This window comes from Chiloscyllium punctatum, chromosome 6 (genome assembly GCF_047496795.1).
Source record: "Chiloscyllium punctatum isolate Juve2018m chromosome 6, sChiPun1.3, whole genome shotgun sequence".
NCBI classification, from domain to species: domain Eukaryota; kingdom Metazoa; phylum Chordata; class Chondrichthyes; order Orectolobiformes; family Hemiscylliidae; genus Chiloscyllium; species Chiloscyllium punctatum.
The window spans coordinates 3,927,865-3,955,841 of NC_092744.1; the positions used below are offsets into that span (position 1 = coordinate 3,927,865).

The window sequence follows — 27,977 nt, forward strand, 5'->3', positions numbered from 1 at the left end:
AGATTGGTTAAAAAGAAAAGCAAATGTTGGAAGATTTATATATGATGATCACAACGCTGTAATTTCTCTCTCATTTCTGGAGAGAGAGGTATTTGTACTGACAATCTGTGCCCGTCTGTTTGTAAAAAGTGTGTAGATTCCTCTGATTAGGAAAAGTCCTGCTATTGCTGCAAAGTAACTTCCCCAAATGAGAACCTGCAAAAGAAAAACAGCCATTTAGTTTATTGCTGGTCTTTCTGGATATTTCCAGCTTGGTTCAGTGGAAAGGTTACAGCCATCTTCCAAAAAGCCAGCTTCCAAACCCCTAAGACAGGCTTCACTGTTCACTTATTTTCAGTAATAGTTACAATCTGGCTATTATTAGATAAAATAAGCATTGACATTATCCCTGCTGCATTTAACTGAAGGTGTGGGTGTCAATGTGTTGCTGTATCAGCCTCAGTTAATACCATATGGTGCCTTATTTGCTCTGTCTGGAGGTGGCTCTCTCCTGAAGAATTGAGCACAATCTGGATAATGACAGATATTGGCGTTGGTTTGTACAACAGGCTCGATCTGACATTGCCTCACTCCAATCTTGTGACCAGTCTGTGTACTTTTGTTTTCTTTTCATCGTTCTGAACAATGATTTTGTTTTGAAAGTTCTTTTTGAATATACAATAACTGAGAACGTTAAAGCTTTAAAATTGTATGATGCAAGCAATGAAAAAAAGTAACTGTAAAGAAATGAAACAATTGGAAGCAAGTCCTCATGTAAGTAGAAATGGATATTGAATGCACCTGGGTGATAATATCCAAAGCTAGGCCTCTTGAATCAATCACAACAATGGTTAGGATGGTTTGGAGTATCAAGGCCACCGTAGAGTTGATGCCAAACACTAATGCATGATGCCCCATCTCCACGTTAGCTGCTATCTGAAACCTAGATTTGGAAATATTTTATTCAAACACAATCTTCTTAATGATGTTAAATCTGCATATTGTAATCATTGAAACTAATGCTATATATTAGATGGTATAAATAAGTGCTTGTTTGTGACATATTCCCAATTCCACCAATGAACTAATTATCAGACTCTAATGCTGTCGATTGAGAGAGGTTTTCAAGTGGGACACTGTATGTTCCCAGAGGTGGCAAAACAGCTTTAAACGAAGAAATCTGTATTTTTCTTTAAGTCCAAAAGCAGGAATACACCACACAGCATTTCCAGCCAGCTTTACCATTCAATAAAGTCACTGCAAATCTGCTTGTGCTTTCAAGTCTAATTTCCTGCTTGCTTCTGCCCACCCCTTGATAACTATTGTCTTCCAGATCAATCAAAACTTCAAACTCCAGTGGAGCACAGGGTCAACGTGAGGGGAGATGAAGGCCCAGTGAGTACATCCTGGGCATTTGGTTCAAAGTTGGATTTGAACATAGAACAGTACAGCACAGGAACAGGCCCATGCCAACCATGGAGCCATTCTAAATTAATGGTTTACATCCCTTTCGTTTAAAGCTCTTTTGCCACCTCTGGGAACATACAGTGTCCCACTTTGTGTCTGTCTAAATATCTTTTCAAGGTGCTGGCAAATCTTTTCCAAATGCAATATTAGAGTAAAAATCAGATTCACATCGTGGATTAATTGCCTTTAATTAAGTTAAAAGTAGCCTAATTTTAAAAAGTGGCTCCCTTATAGTTATCTATTCAGACAACGAAATCCCTTGTCTGAATGGGGTGTTGATTACTGTAATAGGAGGTAAGACTAAAATGTGCATTGAAGCTCAATGTCAGAAACAGATTTGGAAACCACGTGGCCAGTAAAAAGTGCAGTCAGAGTGAGGGAGCCTTCGCTGTGTGAATCAGACACTAATTTAGCATCTCTGTGAATGTGGTTCAAAGTGGGAACTTAATGAAGGGGAAAGGAGGTGGTTAGATTATAAACTTTACTGCAGGAAGTAATTCCTCTGGATCCAGGGGCAGGGGGACTCAGTGACAGGTCAGCAACAGACAGACATCATGAATCACATGCAGTGGGAGCGCAGAGTGTCACAAAGCTAGACCCTTATTTTCTAAAAGCTGTTCCTTGGCTCAAGGAGACTGTATCCTTGATTTTTTTTCAGAGGGACAATCAGTCTGGTTTGGTACAGAGATGAGAAGGATTTTGAGAGGCCTTTTGTTTATATGTAAACAGATGAGATTTCAGACCAAAGTGGTCAGGTTTTAGAAGTGACCTGTATAATGAAAGGGGAGTGGTCACATCTCTAGCTGAGCTGAGCAGTTTTAGTTCAGTCCTGAACTGGGAAGTTCAACAGGGAGCTGTGTGGAAACCTGCTTTTCTGCCCTTCAACTTCAACCTGTAAGCATGTGTTCCATTTATACTGGTTTTTAAAGGGAGTTTACTTATTAGGACTGTTATGCATATGCGGAACAGCATAATTAAGTCTAGTTTGGATAGCTGAGTTCTGTAGGGATTCTTTATTGTGTTCTTTGTGTTTCATTGTGTAATTTTGTGAATAATGTTTTGTCTGTTTTAAAATCTAGTAGTCAACCTAACTTACTCCGGGTAATTTTCACTGCACACTTACTGAAACAAGCTACAAAGTTATGGTCTGGGGATGCCTGCTTAAGAATGTTTTGAGTGGTCTGGCCTAGTCCATAACAGATTCAGGGCTCTTTGCGGAATTTTAAACAGTGAGTGGTTGGTGCTAGTGTCTTTATTTCAGGTGTTGGTTTGGTTGGGTAGACAAAGCTTGGGATAGGAATGGCCTTTCAGTCACCATGCGATGACTTTGGAAATTTTGCAAAAAGCGAATAAGACCAAGTTACAAGAGAGAACAGAGAAGCTGGAGGAATTGGAACTACCTGTTCCTGTGAGGAAAGGAGAGATGATTACAGTAGTAGCTCAGCATTTAAACTTGCTGGAGAAACCATCAGAATCTATAGAGATGGCAAGAATTCAATTACAAATGAAGCAGCTTGAGTTAGAAGCAAGAGATGATGAAAGGGCAGCAGAAATGAAACAGTTTGAGCTGTGATTATCAGCAGAAGAGAGGGAAAAAGAGAGAGCGGAGAAAGAAAAAGAGAGAGCTTTTGAACTTCAAAAACTGACACTTAAAAATGAACATCAGCTTAAAAGGCTGGAGATAAAGGCTGAGGGTAGGCTCAGTGAGGAAGAGAGTGAGGATGAGCAAGCCCCTGGTAGTCAGAAGCCGAGTGAGAAAATGTTTAAATATATTCAAGCATTGCCTAAATTTGATGAGAAGGATGTGGAAACCTTTTTCATCTCATTTGAAATGGTGGCAAAACAGATGCAGTGGCCAGTGCCAATGTGGGTTTTGTTGATCCAAACAAAACTTATAGGTAGGGCAAGTGAGGTATTTGCATCACGATCAGAGATGGTATCTGGGGAGTATGAGGAGGTGAAAAAAGCCATTTTAAGTGCATATGAGCTTGTACCAGAAGCCTATAGACAATGTTTCAGGAATGTAAGGAAGGACCCAGGAAGGATCAAGCAGAATAATTTCAATAAATGGATAAGAGCTTTAAAAAGCAAGCAAGCCTGTGATGGCCTTAAAGAGGTAATTATTTTGGAGGAATTCAAAAATTCACTGCCTGAAGTAGACCCAGGTTTAATTCCCGCCTCAGGCGACTGACTGTGTGGAGTTTGCACATTCTCCCCGTGTGTGCATGGGTTTCCTCCGGATGCTTCGGTTTCCTCCCACAGTCCAAAAATGTGCAGGTTATATGAATTGGCCACGCTAAATTGCCTGTAGTGTTTGTGCAGGGGTAAATATAGGGGAATGGGTCTGGGTGGGTCCGCTTCGGCGGGTCGGTGTGGACTTGTTGGGCCGAAGGGCCTGTTTCCACACTGTAAGTAATCTAATCTAATTTAGTCTAATCTAATCTAGTGCAAACTCATATGGAAGAGCAGAGAGTTAAAACAGCAAGGTTAGCAGCTGAAGGGGCTGATGATTATGAGCTGGTCCATAAAACATGGTTTGGCTTCCAGAATCAATTTTAGCCCATAAGGGATAGACACTGGGGCAAAGAGAAATCCCCACATGGAAAGGAAAAGGTGGATCTCAGGGAAGATCATAAGGAGAACTTACCACAGGGTAAAAAAGAAACCCTTGAGGGGGGGACAAAGAAATTAAAAAGCCCCGGTGTTTTCATTGTAATAAAGTGGGCTACATGAAATCAGAGTGTTGGTGGGCAAGGAGAAAGCCAGATGTAGGAAAACCAGACAAGCCTGGAAGTTTTGTTGGACTAGTAACAAAAAGCACAAGGGAAGTTAGACAACTGCCTCAGAGTGTACAAGATGATCAGAGGTTGGTTAAGGAGGAAGTGCCAGATCTGCTTAAAAAATATACACATGCAAGGGTAAAGTTTATTCACATAGGCTGGAAGTAATAGGTAAGGAGGTTACAATATTAAGGGACACAGGATCCTGTCAGTCTGTGATGCTGAAGGATGAGAAGATATGTACTCCTGAGGGACTACTGCCAGAAAAGGTAATGGTAACAGGAATTCATGGTGAGACAAAAAGTGCTCAGTTATGTAAAGTGAGGCTAGAGAGTCCAGAGAAGAGTCGAGAATTTGTGGTAGGAGTACTGGACAAACTGTCAGCTCCAGGAATACAATTTGTCCTTGTAAATGATACAGCAGGCAACTGAAGACAGGGAGAATGTTTATCCAGGCATTTTCCCTGATTGTGTGATCACAACATCACAGAGACACAAGCTAAAGCAGGAGAGATCAAAAGGCACAGATAAAGAAGCTGACATGCGATTATCCAAAATTTCCTTCGATTAGATAAGTGGAACAAAGAAGGAGCAAATAGGTAAACATGCCAGTGTCTTTAGCTCTACTAAACTGGCTGAATTACAGCAGAAGGATGGGGAGTTACAATAGTTATATCAAAAGGCATTTACAGAGAAAGTGAATGCATGCCTGTGTGTTATTACTTAACAAATGATGGAGTGCATGCTCCAACTTGGTATAATCAAAGTGAGTTACAGTGACTGGAGCTCACCCAGAGTCATAGTACCAAAGCTAGATGGTACCCAATGGTTATGTATGGACTATCGCAATGTCAACACCATTACAAAGACTGATGCATATCCAATTCCACGGTTAGTGGACTGTGTTGAAAAAGTGGGACTAGCAACTTACATTTCTAAGTTGGACTTGCTCAGAGGCTACTGGCAAGTATCTCTGTCAGAGAGAGCAAAGGCAATTTTGGTTTTCATAACGCCAGGTGGATTATATCAGTTCAAAGTCATGACATTTGGTATGAAAGAAATTCCAGCCACATTTCAGAGACTGACTAATAAGGTCATTGCCAGATTACCCAACTGTGTGGTGTATATCTGTGATGTGGTGATTTTTAGTCATTCATGGAAGGAATATTTACAGCAGTTATCAGACTTGTTCAATTGACTTCAGAAGGCAGGCTTGGTGGTAAACCTAGCTAAAAGTAAATTTGCCAAAGCCCAAGTCAGCTTCCTGGGGCATGTTATTGGACATGGACAAATGGCCTCACGGGATGCGAAAATGAAAGTAATTGGGGAATTTCCCACACCATTGACAAAAAAGCAGTACTACGATTCCTGGGATTGAGCAGATTATGCCGAAAGTTTGTACCGAACCTTAGCAGCATGGCTGCTCAACTCACTGAATTGTTAAAAAATGCAAGAAGTTTCAGTGGACTGTCAAAAGGCATCTGACAGCCTAAACGCTGTGTTAACCACTGCCCAGTATTAGCCACAACGGATTACACAAAGCCTTTCAAAGCAGCTGTCAATGCCAGAGATGTGGGTGTTGGTGTGATGCTCCTGCAGAATAGAAAGTCCCATCAGGTACTTTTCTAGGAAGTTGAACGTTCATCAACAGAAATATTCAATGGTGGAGAAGGAGACTTTAAGCTTGGTGTTGGTATTACAACATTTCAGTGTTTATATTACCAGCAATGCATCTGAGACAATCATATACACTGATCTCAACCCATTTGACATTTGAGGAGAAAAAATGCCAGACTGTTTAGATGGAGCTTCTTGATGCAGCCGTTCAATTTGACAATTGTGCATGTGGGAGATTGCAAAAACGTGCTAGCCAATGAGTTATCGAGACTCGAGATGGAGGCAATCGGTGGTAGGTGTACTGCAGCCTTAATTTGCTTGGGATTGTGCATGTTTACATGTATATAGTTTGTGTAGTGTATATGTGTGTTTAGAGTACTAACCAGGTTTTGAAGGGTGAAAAATGAAGCCATCTTTTGGTATTGATGATTCATTTTTTTAAGGGGAGAGGTGTCACAAAGCTAGTCCCTTTTTTTCTAAAGGCTCAAGGAGACTCTATCCTTGATTTTTTTTTCAGAAGGACAATAAACTGGGCTGGGCTCTGATCAGTCTGGTTTGGTACAGAGATGAAAAGGATTTTGATAGGCCTTTTGTTTATATGTAAATAGATGAGACTTCAGACCAAAGTGGTCAGGTTTTAGAAGGGACCTGTATAAAGAAAGGGGAGGGTCACCTCTCGAGCTAAGCTAAGCTGTTCAGTCTTGAACGGGGAAGTTCAATGGGGAGCTGTGTGGAAACTCTCTCTCTCACTTTCTGCCCCTCAACTTCTACGTGTAAGCATGTGTTCCATTAATTAAGGTTTTTAAAGGGAATTTGCTTATTGGGACTGTTATGCATATTCAGAACAGCATAATTAAGTCTAGTTCTGTAGGGGTTCTTTGTGTTTCATTGTATAATTTCTTGAATAAATTTTTGTCTGTTTTAAAATCTAATAGTCGACCTCGCCAACTTAATCCGGATAATTTTCACTGTACACTGACCGAAACAAATCGCAAAATTATGGTCTGGGTCTGCTTAAGAATGTTTTGAGTGGTCTGGCCTAGTCCATTAAAAGAGAAAGTAGGTGGATTGGCGAATGGGATTGATAAGTATTTCCAGCCGCTATTGTAAAGTGTTTGTGTTTGGATCTCTGATTCCTTAAACATGGCTTGTTAAATACAAGCTTGAAACTGGTGTGAAAAAATACAATGTAAAGAGCTAGAGTAATTCACTAATAAATTAAATGTGACAATGAAGGTAGGACAGGTGATGTGTGGCTGCTGCAGTATGTTGGAACTGCTGGAAGCTGTAGTAAGAGTTTGCACCTTGAGGAATTTTGGAATTGGTTTGAGAAGCTGGAGTCCAACCTGCAGACATTGTGTCAAATCAGGGAAGGGGCAAATTACCTGGGCATTTTTCTCCAGAAGTTGATCATATCCCTCAGATTAGCTCATTCAAATCTGATCTCAGATCAGAGACAGGAGTGTGTGAATTCAGGTGAGGCAAGTACGAGGATCTAGGAGCTATTATTTCAGGAAAAGCTTTGTGGCAAAAGAGACTGCAGGAAGAATGAGTGAACTACTACCGATACTTGGTGTAAGGAACTACTGAAGTTGCGGAGAGCAAAGAGGAATGTAGTTATGGTCAGGGACAGTATAATTAGGGAGATAGATTCTTTTCTTGGCCCAAGGGGCTGTGTTTCCTGCCCAGTGCCCGGGTTAAGGACATCTCCTCGGTGATGGAGAGGAAATTGGATTGGGCAGGAAGGAATCCAGGTGATGTCAGCCAAGTTTGTATCAACAACATTGACCAAACTAGAGAGAAGGTTCCCTGGCCAACGTCTCTGTGTCGGGCTTGCTGCAGTGAAACTCAGTGCAAGCTGGAAGAACAACACCTCATTTTTCACTTGGGGACCCTGCAGCCTCTGGATTTAATATCGAGTTCAACAACTTTAGGGTTTGAGGCACCATCTCCCATGCCCTTACCCAGTCCCCACACACCAGGCCTTGTTTTCACATGATCTGCTATTACACACAACCCATTGTTAACTACTAATAGTGCCAGTAGCAGCCATTCATTATCCCAGGCTGATTGTTGTTCACTCCTTTGTCCAATTGTGCTCTACCTCCATCAATCGTTTGCTCCTTACTCCCTCCTCCCACCCTACCTTCTGCATTAAAAACAACCTTTTCCTAACTACTAGCTGAGGAAGGGTCACTGGACCTGAAACGTTAGCTCTGCTTTCTCTCCACAGATGCTGCCAGACCTGCTGAACTTTTCCAGCAATTTCTGTTTTTTGTGCCTTAAAAAAGGACAATGTCACTTTTTAAACCATTGACTCAAGTTCTGGACTAGCTGCAGTGGGAAACTCTCACCCTTCCAAAATTCCAATGGATACCCAACTTTGTACACAACATTTATAATAAATTTTCTATTAGTTTATATTTTCCAACAACAGAAGATGGAATTCTACTGCCTTTGCAAGATTACCAATGAGTAAATTATTTGAAACTAGCAATTTTACAAATTGGATTTGCAAGAGATTTAAAAGAAATCCGTTAACTAATTGGATTGGGACAAAATTTAAGATGTTCACATTTTGGGTGGAATTTTCTTTAGTCAGTAAGTTCCAGAATTATCAAAGTTAAAAATCGCACAACACCAGGTTATAGTCCAACAGGTTTAATTGGAAGCACTAGCTTTCGGAGCGCAGCTCCTTCATCATCTGCTGAAGGATCATCGCTCCGAAAGCTAGTGTGCTTCCAATTAAACCTGTTGGACTATAACCTGGTGTTGTGCGATTTTTAACTTTGTACACCCCAATCCAACACCGACATCTCCAAATCAGAATTGTCAGTTCACCTCAAAATTCAGTAAAAGAAGGTTCAATTGAAAAGTCTGGTTCTTTTCTTGCCCTGACTTTTTAAATCATTATTTTCATCATTTGAATTGTTTTACTTTCATTAAATGACATACTCACATTGTGACAGTATTCAGCAGCATATAAGAGCCCTTGAATAAAACATAACCAACATAACAAACCCAGATATGGTTTGACAAAGCCATGGTATATAATATACCGCTGTTCACAGCTGAGAAGATTCCCAGTATCAGTTCCCCCCAAGTTGTCCAATTTACTTTGACATGTCCAATTACAAAAGAAGTAGAAGCCCCTGAAATAACAGAAAAAGAAGCAGCGTCATTGATCACACCCAGAAATTCAGTTAAATGTTTTAGACAATGATTTTCATGCCACCATACTGTTTTAACCAACAGTGGATTGTTTGTCATAATCACTGGGGATGTGGTCTAACTATTCCAGTGTTGGTGGGAGTTGTGCATGGGGACCCTGCAGCATCCTTATTTAATCAGACTCCAAAGGGAAACTGAGGACTCGACAAGGCAAATTCCCTACACTCCGGAGCCCTTTGAAATCATCTGTATAACAATGTCTTTGGCTGGTTCCCATGAAATTAAGAGTTACTCAGGAAATATTATTAAATACATAATATCCCCCCTGTGAAATTGTTGTTAATCAGACCCTGTATTCAGCTCACTACGCCCAGCTACACCTACCCCCGATCTTGACAAGACACCCCAGGATCTGACACCCTCACCCACCCTCACAGGATCCAATGCCACCCTGATGTGATTCCAATCCCTAACCTGACACTCCCAGAGCCTGGCGCACCCCCTGCTCCCCACCAACCCCAGCATCCCCAGCCCCTGTGGTCCCAAAGCTGGTGTCACCACCCTCCCCACCCCACCCTCTCAATCTTGCCATCAGAGCCGGCCTGGTGATGCTGGCTCTGATACCTGATCCCCAACCCCACTGCCTGCCCTCTCCCCAACCTCCCCATTTCCGACCTGAGGTCTCCAGCTATTCACATGGTTGTGGGACTCATGTGGTCAGTAAGGCAATTCAACTTACCAGTATTAATCAGTCAGTGTCATAATCAATAGATACCAGCATCATTAGAATGTGCTGTGTTCTAATAACAATCCTAACTCATTATAAAAGATAAATCACTGCTGAAACAGATCTAAACAGATTGAGCTTGGCCCACAGCTGGAGGAAAGGTTCTGAGGAAAGGTCACCGGACCCAAATGTTAACTCTGATTTCTCTCCACAGATACTATCAGACCTGCTGAGCTTTTCCAGCAATTTCTGTTTTTGTTTGTGTATGGAATTTGTGTTTCATTCACAAATGAAGAGATGGAACCAATCCAATCAGGTTCAAATGCTTGGTTGCCAATGTGGATTTCTGAAAAACAACCATACTAGATCGTATGAAGTCAAGATTAGAGTGGTGCTGGGAAAGCACAACAAGTCAGGCAGCATCAGAGGAGCAGGAAACATTGATTTTCCTGTTTTTCGGATGCTGCCTGACTTGCTGTGCTTTTCCAGCACCACTCTAATCTTGACTCTAATCTCCAGCATCTGCAGTACCCACCTTCACCGAGATCATATGAAGTCATTTCTACTCATGGTACTACACTGCAAAAGAACAGAAACCAGCTCAGGCCAGAATATAACATGGAGAAAGTGAGGACCGGAGAAGGATGCCTGCCTTGACGTTCTCCTCCTCCCTCCCATTCCTGATGAAGGGCTTAAGACCGAAACATCGATTCTCCTGCTCCTCAGATGCTGTCTGACCTGCTGTGCTTTTCCAGTGCCACACTTTTCGACTCCGAATATAACTTGCCAATTGTACAGCGAAGAGTGAGGAGAAACTCAGACAAGTTTGTGAATGATGTTGAGTGACAGCAACAAGCAGAGAGATCAGGATAGGATGTTGAACTTCCAAAGGGTTACGTTGAAGTTTGAATTATTAATCATGTTTGTATAACTATCACATTGACAATATGAGTTGATGTTTATCCGTTTTGGATTTCTTTCTTTAAAAAAAGGAGTGTGTTGTGTTACCTCTTACAGTTATTTAAAAGACTATAGGTATTAGAACTAGAATAAATAGAATAGTCTTTATTGTCACTTGAACTGGGTGCAGTTAAAAGTTTGTAATGTCACCTAGGTACAGATATTTTAAGCGTTGTTACAGAATTAAAAAGGGGGAGCATGGGAACAAAGTTTAAAAAGTCCAGAATGAGAATAAAAGTGGCCATAAAGTCCTGAAGTTCAGCCCCTCTCCACTGTGAGTCCGTGCCATCCAGCCCCAGAGCAGGAGGCCCTGCTGCATCTGGCCAGGACTCACTCAGCAACACGTCCAGCCCGGCCTGGGCTGCACCCATTCCACCGCCCCACCGCGATCCCTGGCCCATGCTCACTCCACTTCCCCCCTCCCCCTGTGACCCCCAGCCAGTACTCACTCCCCCCCCCCCCCCCCTTTCCCCCCCTCCCCCTCCCCACTGTGACCGCCAGCCCATGCTCACTCCCCCCTCCCCACCACAGTGACCCCCATCCCGTGCTCACTTCCCCCCCCCCCCCCCCCCCCCCCCCCACCCGACCAATATCCAGCCATGTCCCATCCCTCGACTCCACTCTCCAGGTGGACAGGGCTGTCAAAAGTTGGGAGGGGGAGAAAAAAATCTACAAAGAGGAGACAAAAAAGAAGGAAAAGGAGTCTGTGAGAGAGGAGCTCCGAGTGGAGCGTCCTACTCTGTCATTGGAACTAGTTTAAATTGTGAACACTGGGCAGCATCGGCAAGTTTGGCCGAATGACCTCTGTCCATGCTGTGGAGCTCTAGGACTCGTCCATAATATCATCATAGATTCTCTCGGTGTGGAAATAGGCCAATTGGCCCAACAAGTCCACAACAACCCTCCAAAGAGTAACCCACCCAGACCATACCCCCTACCCTATATTTACCCCTGACAAATGCACCTAACCTGCACATCCCTGGACACTATGTGGCAATTTAGCACGGCCAATCCAACCTAACCTACACATCTTTGGATTGTTGGAGGAACCCAACACAGACACAGGGAGAATGTGCAAACTCCACACAGACAGTCACCCGAGGCTAGAATCAAACCCGGATCACTGGTGCTGTGAGGCAGCAGTGCTAACCACTGAGTCACCGTGCTGCCAGTGTCACTGTATCGCAGCATGTGACCTAAGGGTTTAAAGCTGGCAGACCCCGTCTTCACTGGCATCACTGAAAGCATGCATGTCAATGGGAGTGTGCAGCTGGCTATCAGCCTGTGACTATGGTGTATGTATATACTAACATCTGTATTACATTTCTATTGAACACTTCACATCACGTTACCAACATCTAATTCTTCTGTGAGTTAATGTCAATATTGCCCCATCTGGTACAAATAGTCTGCTGAAGGCATGAGTCAAACCACATTGAACTTCAGAGAAACAGGAGTGAGAGCTCAGAAACAAGCAGGTCAAGATCCCTTTGATCCACTCAAATCTTGTCACAGCTTCAGGTGTCATTGGACTTAATTTTATTCTTTCAATAATTTTACAAACAGTAAAATGACAAAGATAAGCCATTGCTTTATCTGAACATTTTGCTTCCTTTTAAAACAAACCAGTAGACCCTCTATTTGCTCCACGGAGTATTCGGATTTTAATCTGTTCCCTTTCCTGCTACTCTTCTGATTTGCTCCAAAAAGTTGACTCATTTCACATCATAGTGTGAGGACTGCGGATGCTGGAGATCAGAGCTGAAAATGTGTTGCTGGAAAAGCGCAGCAGGTCAGGCAGCATCCAAGGAGCAGGAGAATCGATGTTTCGGGCATCAGCCCTTCTTCAGGAATGAGCCATTCCTGAAGAAGGGCTCATGCCCGAAACATCGATTCTCCTGTTCCTTGGATGCTGCCTGACCTGCTGCGCTTTTCCAGCAACACATTTTCAGCTCATTTCACATCATAAGCTGCTCAAAATGGCCCACCATTTGGCTGGTACCTGAATGGATCAGTTCTCTCCAGTTTGGTGTTACCTCAAGACACCCTTCCATCTCCTGTGTACACCAGCAAATGAATACACTTTCATATCTTCCATCACCTTAACCACTCTTGTAACATCTTTCCTTTTGCTGTAATGAAGAGGTGTTAATAGCTAGTTACTTTAATGAGGACCGGGATGATTAATGTTCTACTTACCCACAATGTTTGACACAGCCTCTGCTCCACCATTATATAGCCTGGCATTCTGGAATGGCTCAATGTGATTCCATAGCACCTGCATGTAGTTCATGATTAGATGATAGCCAGCAGTGGCTAATGCCCACCAAATGGACCAGCAGAGCAGTTGTGGAGAAGTGTAACAAGCTTTGAAATCAGACCACAGTTGGACAAAGACATCTTTTACACTGTGATGACCTTTTCCCTTCATCAGACCATCAGCATCTTGTTTCTGTACCTCTCCATCCAACGTCACAGGGAGATGTGAGAGTGTCCGTGTTTCCATGTTATTTGCAGAACTGGTGCTATCAGACACTGGCCTAACAGCTTCAGGTAATGGTGGATTTTGGATTGTTTCAGATTTCTCTATCTTGTGGAAGAACATGCTTCTCTTGGGCATTGGCAGGAAAATAGAAAAAAGGAGGGCTGCAGACACAGAAACCAGCGAGACAATGTTCAAACAGAAATAAGAGACACTCCAAACAGTAACCAGGACTTGCGCCAGTACTGAACCAAAGGTGTGTCCAATCAATGTGACACTCTGATAGTAACTTGTCACTTTCTGATAGTGCTCCAAACTCACAATATTGTAAATGTAAGAGAAACAAGCGACAGCAGTAGCAGCCATTATACCATAGCAAACTACTGAAAGCTGCATGACCGAAACATGTTTTCCAAAGATGGTTAAACTCGTACCAATAGTTGAGGCAATACAGTGACAAACTATAACTGGTTTATATTTTAAATAATCTGTGAGCAGGAAGACAGGTACTGACATTGCCAAGTAAGTGTAAGTCATTACCGGTAATACTTCATTCATGATCTGAAAGTGAATAGGAAAAGTACATGTTAAAAAGAAACAATGCATTAAATAAAAATAAAATTAGTAATAAGCTTAAGAACAAAACACAAAGCAATATCCAAATATACAAAATTGTGGGTGTCAAATGCACATTGGGGAGTGCTACATGGAACCTCCATTTTGATCATAAACAACACCATCAGCCTCTAGTAGCCTGTCCTCATCACCCTACAACCTTCCTCCCACACTGACATCTCTGCCCTTGACCCACTGCAGTGTTCCAGAGAAACCGAAGGCACTTTCTCCGAGCTGTTGATCTCCTTGACTCTATGACCCCAATTGTATAATATTTGGCTGATCAAAATTAAAATAAAAGTTCCAACTTGTTTAGTAGTTTACTTCTTTTGCCCAATATTCCACTTCATTAAAATTATATCATTGATTGATTTTTGTAACTATTTATTAATACACAATTTGAGAGATATCGCAGTTAATGAGCATGCCTCTTAGTGTCAGCACTAACTACCTGGAATACACGTCCTCCCACCCAGTATCCTGCAAGAACTCCATCCCATTCTCCCAACTCCTCCATCTCCACCATATCTGCTCCAACAAAGAGACATTCCACTCCTGAGCATCCCAGTCATCCACCTATTTCAAACAACATGCTTTTCCTTCCTCTGTCATCCAGATAGTCCTCTACCCCACTTCCTGCGTTCCCCATTCCACTGCTCTAAACACCAACCGCCCCCCCCCCCCCCCCATTTAAATGCAATAAAGACCAAGATCTCTTGTCCTCACCTACCACCTCACTGGTCTCTGCATCCAACATATCATCCTCAAACACTTCCGCCAACTCCAATGAGACACCACCACCAAGAACATCTTCCCCTCCACACCCCTCTCTGCCTTCCACAAGGACCGCTCCTTTCCACAGTCCTTGGTTCGGTCCACTGTCCCCACCAAATACCCCAAACCCCCAGGTACCGTCCCCAGCAACCAGAAAAGATGCAAAACCTGCTGGTACACCAACCACCCTCACCTCCATCCAGACTTTCCAGGTCAGACAGAGGTTCTCCTGCATCTAGAAAATAGAACACAGAACATTACAGCACAGTACAGGCCCTATGGCCCTCGATGTTGCGCCAACCTGTGGAACCAATCTGAAGCCCATCTAACCCACACCATTCTGTTTTCATTCATATGTTTATCCAATGACCATTTAAATGCCCCTAATGTTGGTGGGTCTATTACTGTTGCAGGCAGTGCGTTCCACGCCCCTCTACTTTCAGGGTATAGAACCTACCTCTGACATCTGTCCTATATCTATCATGCCTCTATGTCCCCTCGTGATAGCCATCAGCATCTGAGGAAAAAGGCTCTCATTGTCCACCCAATCTAAACCTCTGATTATCTTATATGTCTCAACTAAGTCACCTCTCAACCTTCTTCTCTCTAATGAAAACAGCCTCAGTTCCCTCAGCCTTTCCTCATAAGGCCTTCCCTCCAGACCAGGCAACATCCTAGTAAATCTCCTCTGTACCTTTCCAAAGCTTCCACATCCTTCCTATAATGCGGTGACCAAAACTGTACGCTATACTCTAAGTGCAGCCACACCAGAGTATTGTACAGCTGCAGCATGACCTCGTGGCTCCAAAACTCAATCCCTCCACCAATAAAAACTAACACATCGTACGCCTTCTTAACAACCATATCAACCTGGGTGGCAGCTTTCAGGGCTGTATGTACATGGACACCAAGATCTCTCTGCTCATCTTCACTACCAAGAATCTTACCATTAGCCCAGTACTCTGTCTTCCTGTTGTTCCTTCCAAAATGAATTATCTCACACTATTCCACATTAAGCTCCATTTGCCACATCTCAGCCCAACTGCAGCTTAACTATTTCCCTCTGTAACCTGCAACATCCTTCAGCACTATCCACAACTCCTCCAACCTTAGTGTCATCCACAAATTTACTAACCCTTCCTTCTACGCCCTCATCTAGGCCATCAATAAAAATTACATACAACAGTGGCCCCAAAACAGATCCTTGCGGTACACCACTAGTAACTGAACTCCAGGATGAACACTTCCCATCAACCATACCCTCTTTTTTCTTTCAACCATCCAATTTCTGACCCAAACCGCTAAATCACCCTCAATCCCATGCCTCCGTATTTTGTGCAATAGGGGAACCTTATCAAATGTCTTACTGAAATCCATATATACCACTTCAACCACTTTATCCTCATCCACTTGTTTAGTCACCATCTCAAAGAACTCAATAAGGTTTGTGAGGCATGACCTATCCTTCATAAAACCAGGTTGACTATCTCTAATCAACTTATTCCTTTCTAGATGATTATAAATCCTCTCTCTTATAACCTTTTCCAACACTTTACCCACAACCGAAGTAAGGTTCCCTGGTCTATAATTACCAGGGATGTCTCTACTCCCCTTCTTGAACAAGGGAACAACATTTGCTATCCTCCAGTCTTCTGGCACTATTCCTGTAGACAATGAGGACAGAAAGATCAAAGCCAAAGACTCTGCAATCTTCCCCCAGCTTCCCAGAAAATCCTAGCTAGCGACTTACCTATTTTCACACTTTCCAGAATTGCTAACACCTCCTCCTTGTGAACCTCAATCCCATCCAGTCTAGTAGTCTGTATCTCAGTATTCTCCCTGACAACATTGTCTTTTTCTAATGTGAATACTGACAAAAAATATACATTTAGTGCTTTCCCATTTCTTTGGGCTCCACGCACAACTTCCTACTACTGTCCTTGATTGGCCCTAATCTTACTCTGGTCATTCTTTTATTCCTGATATGCCTATAGAAAGCTTCAGGGTTTTCCTTGATCCTATCCAACAGCAACCTCTCATGTCCTCATGGTTTGTCTTAGCTCTCTCATTAGGTCTTTCCTGGCTACCTCGTAACTCTCAAGTGCCCTAATAGCCTTTAAATCTCATCCTCACGTAAGCCTTCTTCTTCATCTTGACAAGAGATTCAATTTCTTTAATAAACCACAGTTCCCTCACTTGACCACCTCCTCCCTGCCTGACAGGTACATACATATCAAAGACCTGCAGTAGCTGTTCCTTGAATAAACTCCCCTGTAGTTTCCTTCTCCATCCTACGCATCCTAAATCTTGCCTAATTGTGTCATAATTGCCTTTCCCCCAGCTATAACAGCTGTATATACCTATCCCTTTCCATTGTTAAAGTAAACAAAACCAAATTGCAGTCACTATCGCCAAAATGCTCACCTGTCTCCAAATCTAACACCTGGCCAGGTTCATTACCCAGTTCCAAATCCACTGTGGCCTCGCCCCTTGTTGGATTGTCTACATACTGTGTCAGGAAACCATCCTGCACACATTGGACAAAAATTGACCCATCTAAGTTAAAAATCACACAATACCAGGTTTAATTGGAGGCACTAGTTTTTGGAGACAACTACCTGATGAAGGAGCAACGCTCCAAAAGATAGTGCCTCCAATTAAACCTGTTGGACTATAACTTGGCATTGTGTGATTCTTCACTTTGTACACCACAGTCCAACACTGGCATCTCCAAATCATGATCCATCTAAAGTACTCAAACTCAAGTCAATATTTGGAAAGTTAAAGACCCCATAACAACTACCTTGTTGCTCTCACTCCTATTCAGAATTATCTTGGCTATCTTTTCCTCTACATGTCTAGAACTATTTGGAGGCCTATAGAAAACTCCCAACAGGGTGACCTCTCCTTTCCTGCCTCTAACCTCAGCCCATACTACCTCAGTAGATGAGTCCTCAAATGTCCTTTCTGCCACAGTCATCCTGTCCTTGACTAACAATGCCACACCTCCCCCTCTTTTACCATCTTCTCTGTTCTTACTGAAACATCTAAACCACCGAATCTGCAACAACTATTCCTGTCCCTGTTTTATCCATGTCTCTGAAATGGCCACAACATTGAAGTCCCAGGTACTAACCTATGCTGCAAGTTCACCCACCTTATTCCGGATGCTCCTGGCATTGAAGTAAACACACTTCAAACCATCTTCCTGTTTGCTAGTGATCTCCTGCGACCTCGAAACATTATTTCTGACCTCACAACGCTCAACCTTCTGGACACTTTAACTACAATTTAGGTTCCCATCCTCCTGCTGAATTACTTTAACCCCTCCTGAACAGCATTAGCAAATTTCCCTCCCCCAGAATATTGGTACCCTAAACAAGCTCTCCTCCAAGCTAGTTTACTGCATCAGGTGATCCCGATGTGGTCTTCTCTACATCGGGGTGACTAAACGTAAACTTAAGGAACGGTTCACCGAGCATCTCAGCCAGGCCGGCACGGGCTGACCGGACCCCCCAGTCACCATCCATTTCAACTCCCCTTCCCAAACCCTTTCCAACATGACCATCTTTGGCCTCCTCCATTGCCACAGCAAATCAAATGGCAAATTGGAGGAACAACATCTCATCTTATGCCTGGGCAGCCTATAGCTCAGAGGACTCAACATTGAGTTCTCCAATTTCAAATAACCTCCCTCCCCATCCCCCAACTTCCTCCCCAGCCCCTCCCCCTCCCTTCCACTGCTCTCTGCCACCAACTGGATTCATTCCTCCCATTGACCAACCAGGTCGTACCCTCTACCTGTCACTACCTATCTGCAGTTCACCACCCTGTCCCCGCCACCCCCTTTATCTGCAGCTCCCCCTACATCCACCCCCCCCAGTCCTGAGGAAGGGTTACACCTGAAACATCGACTTCTCCACCTCCTGATGCTGCCTGCCTTGCTGTGTCCCTCTCCCTCCTGATACTGCCTGCCTTGCCTTTTGCATTTTTGGATTTCAAAATTTTTCCCATAATGATTCAGAAATAACTCATGTGAAATACATTTTTTAAAAAATACCACAAGCAGTCTCCAGGTTGGGAATGGAGTCCATACTGGAGTCTGATCACAAGTCAATTTGTACACAAGTCTGAACACACTGCAGGACAATGGAAAGTAGCTGTTCCTGAGTACAGGAAGCATTTATATATCGGTCTTTAAAATTACACCCGTGTAAGTATGAGCATTCTTAAATGAAGGACTTCACTATCTGAAACCTGAATTAAAAGTGAAGGCTATTAAATAGAATTAGAATTAGAATTCCTATAGTGTGGAAACAGGCTCTTCAGCCCAACAAGTCCATACCAACCCTCTGAAGAGTATCTGAGACCCATTACCCTGTATTTCCGCTGACTCATGCATCATATACATCCTTGAACACTACGGGCAATTTAGCATGGCCAATTCACCTGACCTGCACATCTTTGGACTGTGGGAGGAAACTGGAGCACCCGGAGGAAACCCACACAGACACGGGGAGAACGTGCAAACTCCACACAGTCAGTCGCCTGAGGCTGGAATTGAATCCGGGTCCCTACTTTTAACTTCCTGGTTTACTATCTGTGCGAATATTTCAATGTGATCGGTCGGCTCCTTATCTGTTTGTTGCTGTGATTGCTGCTGCAAACCTAGGACAGAATCGTGTGGAGTGACAAGGGATTCAGTCCCTGGAGTCTCTCCCCTGGACTGGACACCTGACTTAAACTGGCTTTGGACAAAAAGGAAACAGTGCCAGGGGGAGTGTTTGATCGTTGAAAGGAGCTTTCTTGACCACATGACACCGTTGCTTTGATGCTGACTGCAAGAGAAGAGGTTTATCAGGAGAAGGACCCGTCACAGGAATCAGGAAGAACGCTGCAGCCTCAGCAGAAATTTAATGTTGAATGGCAACAGGTCACAACCAGAGAAGTTAGGACCTAAACCTCAACGCAGGTCAAACTGAAAGTGCAAAACAGTTTGGTTGAAGCTCAGACAGTTTTCAGAAGAAGAAAGGATTCATTGGCAAGAATTGTGGGGGTTGGAGATAACGGCTTTAGCCTTCCTTGGTTTAGCCAGGGCGGGGTGAGTTGTTTGTGGTTCACCTGAGGGAGGTTTGGTTTAGCTGAGAGGCATTTATAGCCTAGTGGCATTTTCACCTATAAACTCCCTCCAGCATATTAGAGTTGACCTATCTCTATGTCTTCTCTGTAGTTGTAACACTATATTCCGCATTCTGTTCTATTATCCTGATGTACTTATAGACTAGAATAGTCTTTATCATCACGTACACTGGAATGAGTGCAGTGAAAAGTTTGTAACATCACCTCTTGGCGCTACCTTGGGTGCAGATACTTGAGTGTTGTTACAGTGTAAAAAAAGAGGTTAGCGTTGGGAACAAAGTTTAAAAAGTTCAGAACGAGAACAAAAGTGACCGTAAAGTACTGATGTTCAGTCCCTCTCCAACATGGGTCCGTGCTATCTGGCCCCAGAACACCAGGCCACACCACCTCCACCTGCTGGCCTCTGACCAGGACTCACTCTGACACTGTTCCACCAGCCCCAGCCTGATCCCCTGCTGCTCCAGGACCCGGCCCATCACTCGGCCCACACTCGGTCGCAACCCACACACTCTGCTCCAGCCCAGGCTTTGGCTGCACCCGTTCCCTCAACCCCACTCTCTGGGCAGGGCAGTTAAAAGTTGGTGGGCGGTGAGGGGAGGGTGGAGGATAGCTATAAAGAGGAGAAAAGAAAAGGCAAAGCAGTCTGTGTGCAGAGGAGGTCTGACTGGAATATCCTTCTGTGCCTCCATCTTGGAATGGAGTAAGGTATCTGGAGACAACACACAATACAATACTTTTCACTGTATCTCGATGCACATGACAATAATAAATCAAATCAAAGAAAATAAAAATAGGAAAAGTGATCAACCAGGATTAACAAGAGAATTTAAAGATTCCTAACTTTTATTGCAGTTTCTCAAATCTACTACAGCCAATTCATGCCCTCATACCTTCATAGTTTCTTTTTAGATTTAAGACCCTAGCTTCAGACTGAATTCCATCATTCATATCATAAAATATAGATTCCTTTATGATTCAGTTGTTAAATTTAAATCTGAGATAGACAATCTTTTTATTAAACAAAGACATCAAGGGATATGGGCCCAAGGCAGGCATATGAAGTTAAGCCACAGAAAAACCATGCTGTCATTGAATAGCAGAGCAAGGCGTGAGGGGCTGAATGGCCTACTCCTGTTGCTATGTTGCTGTTCTAATCGTTCAAGCAAAGAGGATTAAAATCTCCTTTGGTAGGAAGGAAAAATAATAAATTCACAATAGGGAGTAATTTAAGATTCAGCAAAAAAGGACCCAAAAACTGATCGAATAAAAAAAAAGTAAGGAAGTGAGAGAGTCAAAATTTATTTGTAAAAGCTCCTGTAATTATGTGAAAGGGAAATGATTAGCAAAGACAAATGTGTGCCAATTACTGATAGAGACAGGAGAATTTATAACAGGGAATAGGGAAACAGCGGAAAAACTCAACCGAACCTGTGGCAGAATCTTACAGGGACCTAAACACGTCAGGGAGAATCACATGAGCAGTCCATCTTTCATGGGGTCAGGAGCAATAAGTCACATTTCAAACAGAGTTCTGGTGCTCAAGCTTTTTGTTGGGGAGCAGTGAGATGTCTTTCTCAAGGATTATAGTTTGTTATCCCCTTCGTTAATTCCAATTCTTGCCTGATACTTGTCCAGGTCCAGGATAGGAACTAGCTGCTGACAGTCCCCATTGTGACAGTCACAGTCTGGTGACTCCAACTCACTGGATTCTTCTCCAAATTGCCATCCTGGACAGAAGTCACCAACGTCTCAGGGCACACTCCAGGACTGTAGCTGTACCCAACCCATCTCCATGGACCTTAACATCTGACACATCTCCAAACTCCTTATAGAAGACATTGGCTCTTTACTGCAGCGGTGTGCAGTATACTGACTGCTCTCATTGCAATGCTGCTACAAAGATACTTGGCACCAAGTGTCAGCTCATGGTCTGGACCAGGCTGCATCTCAGGGTCACACACTAACTCTCAGTTTATGCCTACCTGGATGCCCACAGCATCTCTGCCATTCCTTGCCCTGCCTTCCCTTTTAGTGCAAACATAATGCCAGGAGGCTTGTCAGAAGTCAAGGGCAGTGTATCTGTTGTTGTACAGCACTGTGGTCTGTCAGTGTTACACTGCACTGTGTGTTCCAGCCTTGCAAACAACAGACAACTTTTGGCCAAATGAATGTCTCGTAATTGAAGAGGAACGGTGTTCAGCCGTATCAGCATAACAGCCTTCAGTCAGGGAGGCCTGGCATAGCGAGTCCACGGCAGTCTCCGAGATCAGGTCAGGGGTTTGGGTAAAGTCAGGTCAGGTCAGGAACCTGTCCTCATAGGGAATGTCAGGCAGTCTGCCACCCACCATGGCACTTTTAGCTGTTTAGTATGTTCATTTTCTCCAGGTAATGAGACGAAGGGGTTATTGCATGAGATGAAAGTGGCTGACACATGTTGGTGCTGATGCAGGTGGGGGAGTGGTGATGTGAGATAGTAGACAGAACATAGGGCATGCTGGATTAGCAGAGTGGGAGTCAGGGATTAAGCAACTGAGAGAAAGTGAGGAAAAATGTTGTGAAAGTGAGAGTGGTAGAGCATGTGCCTTAGTGGGAGTTGGTGCAGGGGCAGAGATGGAGTGAGTGGAAGATATCGGAAAGAAGAGGTTAGCACTTACTCTGTCAGAGTGGAGAAGGGTATTGACCTTCGGGCTGTGGCTGTTCAGATGGCTGAGATCACGTGGCAATCTCAGACCAGGGCTTGGAAGCTCTGGTGCCGCTGATCTCACAGCGAGTCTTGGGGTACGTGGACAGTTTCCTCTGCATCATCACATCCACCAGCACCCTATCCACAAAAACGCAGCATCAATTTCCCCTTCTCTACCATTCCCTGTGCACACAGGGTGGATCCACACCTCCAGCACTTGTTCAGGTGTGTAACAGCCTTCCAATAATGATCCTGGTACAAGGGGTGCTGGGCTGTTCTGGGATATCCCAACAGTGGGGAGTTCCAGCTACAGCGAGTGGTAGAATGGGGTTAATATCAAATGGGAGGGCAGCATAGGGGTGGGGTGGCTAGTTAATGTGGTGAGTTTGGGATGATTGCATAATAAATCTGGGCTTTGGAGAGAATCTCTCCATAAAACTGGAAGAAAATGACGCAGCTAAAAATATCATAAAATTCAGCCCTTTTCGTCTGACTTGATACAAAAACAAACAACCCCAGGAAAACTACAGAACCAAGGAACTAGTAAGAATGAAGAACTGAATGGAATCTATATTAAATTGTCATTACCTGGTTGAACAGAGCTAAAAAAGAATACGTTTTTGTCAAAGTTTTTCAGCTTGCCCTCATCCAGACAATTCACACAAAATACTAAAATAAAGGGAATATAACATTACTAATGCCATTTATAGTGTTGTAAGGGGAGAGTGCTGTTTGGTTGGCAAGCGGAACCTGATTTGTAGAGGTATTTAATTTGATTTATTATTGTCGCATGTACCAAGATACACTGAAATGTATTGTTTTGCATGCTAACCAGACAAATCATACCTTACAAGAGTACATCAGAATAATGGAACAAAATGCAGAATATAGAGTTACAACTACAGAGAAGGTGCAGAGAAAGATCAAAGCTAATATAGGAGAGGTCTGTTCATAAGGGAAGAAGCTGTTGTTAAATCTGTTGGTACGCTTTCAAACATTTGTATCTTCTGCCTGATGGAGGAGGGTGGAAGAGAGCGTAACTAGGGTGGGAGAGATCTTTGGCTACTTTCCTGAGGCAGTGGGAAGTGTAGACGGAGTCAATGGAAGGAATGGACTGGTTTGCCTAGTCTAAGATTACCATCCAGGTCAGGCTGGTCTTGGCTAGTTGGGTGCATTCACAACTCTGTGTAATTTCATGCAATCTTGGGCAGAGCTGCTGCCATACTAAACTGTGATGCATCCAGAGCAGATACTGTCTATGGTGCATCTATAAGAATTGGTAAGAGTCCTTGTGAACATGCTGAATTTCCTTAGCTTTCTGAAGAAGTAGAGGCGTTGGTGGGCCTTTTTGACTCAATTACCATAAAGTGTACCAGCTAATGATGACTACCAGTTAACTGCCGAGCTCTGTTTAAATCTTAGGCAAGGCAGGATGACTCTCTAATTGGTCAAGACAATGAAGCAGAGACCAGCTATTTTGTTGAGTTGAAACAGGCTCAGTGAGTCCACATTCATTCTGTGAGCAAAGAATAGGATCCTGTGTATTAGAATGTGAATCTCCCAGTACATGCTTGTACACCGGCCTACAGACCCAGCTGACAATCCCAAGTTGGTTGTCAGTATTGTTCCTTGCACACTCAGGATTATTTGTCAACTGATGTCTATTAGAACCATGTAAGGTAAAAACAATGACTGCAGATGCTGAAAACCAAATTCTGGATTAGTGGTGCTGGAAAAGCACAGCAGTTCAGGCAGCATCCAACGAGCAGCAAAATCGACGTTTCGGGCAAAAGCCCTTCATCAGGAATAAAGGCAGTGAGCCTGAAGTGTAGAGGAGGGTGGGGGTGGGGAGAGAGTAGCATAGAGTACAATGGGTGAGTGGGGGAGGAGATGAAGGTGATAGGTCAAGGAGGAGAGGGTGGAGTGGATAGGAGGAAAAGGAGATAGGCAGGTAGGACAAGTCCGGACAAGTCATGGGGACAGTGCTGAGCTGGAAGTTTGAAACTAGGATGAGGTGGGGGAAGGGGAAATGAGGAAGCTGTTGAAGTCCACATTGATGCCCCGGGGTTGAAGTGTTCCGAGGCGGAAGATGAGGCGTTCTTCCTCCAGGCGTCTGGTAGTGAAGGAGCGGCGGTGAAGGAGGCCCAGGACCTCCATGTCCTCGGCAGAGTGGGAGGGGGAGTTGAAATGTTGGGCCACGGGGTGGTTTGGTTGATTGGTGCGGGTGTCTCGGAGATGTTCCCTAAAGCGCTCTGCTAGGAGGCGCCCAGTCTCCCCAATGTCGAGGAGACCGCATCGGGAGCAACGGATACAATAAATGATATTAGTGGATGTGCAGGTGAAACTTTGATGGATGTGGAAGGCTCCTTTAGGGCCTTGGATAGAGGTGAGGGAGGAGGTGTGAGCACAGGTTTTACAGTTCCTGCGGTGGCAGGGGAAAGTGCCAGAATGGGAGGGTGGGTCGTAGGGGGGTGTGGACCTGACCAGGTAGTCACGGAGGGAACGGTCTTTGCGGAAGGCGGAAAGGGGTGGGGAGGGAAATATATCCCTGGTGGTGGGGTCTTTTTGGAGGTGACGGAAATGTCGGCGGATGATTTGGTTTATGCGAATGTTTGTAGGGTGGAAGGTGAGCACCAGGGGCGTTGTGTCCTTGTTACGGTTGGAGGGGTGGGGTCTGAGGGCGGAGGTGCGGGATGTGGACGAGATGCATTGGAGGGCATCTTTAACCACGTGGGAAGGGAAATTGTGGTCCACCATAGAACACACCAGATGGCTTCCTTCTTAGAGTATTCCCAATTTCTCCGCCTCCGCCGTATCTGCTCCCAGGAGGACCAGTTCCACCATAGAACACACCAGATGGCCTCCTTCTTTAGAGACCGCAATTTCCCCCCTACGCTCCCATTCTGGCACTTCCTCTGTTTTTACTGAAGTTTCTACTTTGCAGAATTCACTCTATTTCATGTGTTGTTTCAGACCATCGATATTGCAGCTAGGGAGGGCATGTGTTGCTTGATGTTAAACACCAGCTATTCAAGGAAGCTACTTGGATGCTGCCTGAACTGCTGTGCTCTTCCAGCACCACTAATCCAGAATCCAAGGGTTATATCAAAGTGTGATCAGCACTAGTGTTCAATAGACATGTGCAGGCAAATTCCAAAACTACCAGGATCAACTGTAATGGCTATTTGGTATCATGACAGGAATACTAGAGGCAAAGAGTCATATAGCTCAGAAACAGACCCTTTGATCCAACCCATCCATGCTGACCAAGTTTCTCAAACTAAATTAGTCCCATTTGCCTGCATTTAGTCCATATCCCTCTAAACCTTTCCTATTCATATACCTATCCAAATGTGATTTATATGTTATAAGTCTACCACTTCCTCTGGCAGTTTATTCCAAACACTCACTAACATCTGTTTGAAAATGTTGCCCCTCAGATCCCTTTTAAATCGTTCACCTCTCACCTTAAACCCATTCTTTCTAGTTCTGAACTAAGGAAAAGACCTTTGCTATTCACATTATCTATGCCCCTCATGATTTTATAAGCCTCGATGTTTCTATAATTTTAGTATTTATTGCTAAAGGAATAGAGTATAAAGTGGTTACGGTGGCAGAGTGGCTCAGTGGTTAGCACTGCTGCCTCATGGTACCAGAGACCTGGGTTCAATTCCAACCTCGGGCGACTGTCCATGTGGAGTTTGCACATTCTCCCCCTGTCAGTGTCAGTTTCCTCCGGGTGCTCCGGTTACCGCCCACATTCCAAAGATGTGCAGGTTAGGTGAATTGGCCATGCTAAATTGCCCATAGTGTTCAGGGATCTGTAGGTTAGGGTGAATTGTTTGTGCTAAATTGCCCATAATGTTCAGGGATGAGTAGGTTAGGTCCATTAGTCAGGAGTAAATGTAAGGTAATGGGGGTTGGTATGCAGTGGGATGCTCTTTGGAGCATTGGTGTGGACTTGTTGGGCCAAAGGGCCAGTTTCCACACAGTAGGGATTCTAGGTTGTAACCATACAAGGCATTAATGAGACTGCCCCTGGAGTATAGTGTATAAGTTTGGTCCCTTTACCTGAGGAGGGATGTATTTGTACTAGAGACAGTTTAGCGGAAGGGCATTACATTGATTCCAAAGGTGAGGGGTTTGTCTTTTGAGAAGAAATGGAGGAGAGATCTGGCCTATAACACCATTAGAAATAAGAACAGGAGGAGGCCATTCAGCCCTTTGAGCCTGCTCTGCCATTCAATAGGATCATGGCTGATCCGGCATCCCTCAGGTCCACTTCCTGCCCTCTCCCCAAACTCTCTGGAGTTTAGAAGAGTACGAGGAGACCGCATTAAAGTATACGAGATGCTAAAGGAGATTGACAAAGCAGATGTAAAGGGAATCTTTCCTCATGTGGAGCAATCTAGAATGAGAGGCAATAATTTTAGTGTAATGGGTGGCAAATTTAAAACAGAGATGAAGAGAAATTACTTCCCTCAAAGTTTGTAAATCTGGAATTCACTCCTGCAGAGTATGGTAGATGCTGGGACATTGAGTAAGTTTAAGGAGGAGATAGACAAATGTTTAATTAGTAACAGGTTGAAAGGTTATGGAGAGTCATAATCATAGAGATGTACAGAACGGGAACAGACCCTTCGGTCCAACTTGTCCATGCCATCCTGATATCCTAACCTATCTAGTCCCATTTGCCAGCATTTGGCCCATATCTCTCTAAACCCTTCCTATTCATATACCCATCCAGATGCCTTTTAAATATTGCAATTGTACCAGCCTCCACCACTTTCTCTGGCAGCTCATTCCATACACCCTCTGTGTGAAAATATTAGCCCTCAGGTTCCTTTTTAAATCTTTCCCCTGTCATCTTAATCCTATGTCCCTAGATTTGGACTCCCACTTACCCTATCCAAGCCTCTCATGATTTTATAAATCTCCATAAGGTCACCCCTCAGCCTATTCAGCTGAATCCCTCTAGCTGAAACCCTCCAACCGTAGCAATATCCTTGTAAACCTTTTCTGCACCCTCTCAAGTTTAATAACATCTTTCCTATAGAGGGGTGACCAGAATTGTATGCAGTATTCTAAAAGTGACATCACCAATGTCCTGTACCTCCCAACACCTTTATGCACTGGCAAGAGTGGGCAGGAAAGTGGAGCAGAGGTCGAGACTAGATCACCCAGGATCCTATTGAATGGCAGAGCAGGCTTGAGGGACTGAATGTCCTACTCCTGCTCCTAGTTCTTATGCAAAACTACAAGCTACAGGTCTCTCTGAAGGTTGCTATTATCCACATTTCACTAATGAAACACTTGAAGAAATTGTAATATTTCGGTTGCTGTATTAAGCCAGTGATATTTACACAACAGAATAAGATGAAGTTTGTGGATAGACAAGGTCGTGGACACATACCTGTTCAGCAGTGACGTTTTTATCTGATCCAGTTACATAAGCCACCAAAAATGAATCAATTGGCCTCATCATTGAGAAGAATCCAATGACACATAGAAGTAGAGGGGTGGAAATCCATTGTTTACTTTCTGTTCCATTCCAGCAACCAGCACCGGTGCAGCCTGAAGACAT

General features: G+C 43.9%; 1 protein-coding gene across 1 annotated transcript; it reads right to left on the minus strand.

Moving 5' to 3' along the window:
• Nucleotides 1-48: 48 nt before the first annotated feature.
• Nucleotides 49-27,977, minus strand: LOC140478582 (thiamine transporter 2-like). Its single transcript, XM_072571805.1, has 5 exons — nt 27,807-27,977; nt 12,900-13,743; nt 8,802-8,994; nt 781-922; nt 49-195 (listed from the first exon to the last, which is right to left on the minus strand). Exons 1-5 carry the CDS (start codon nt 27,975-27,977, stop codon nt 49-51), a joined length of 1,497 nt encoding a protein of 498 aa, XP_072427906.1.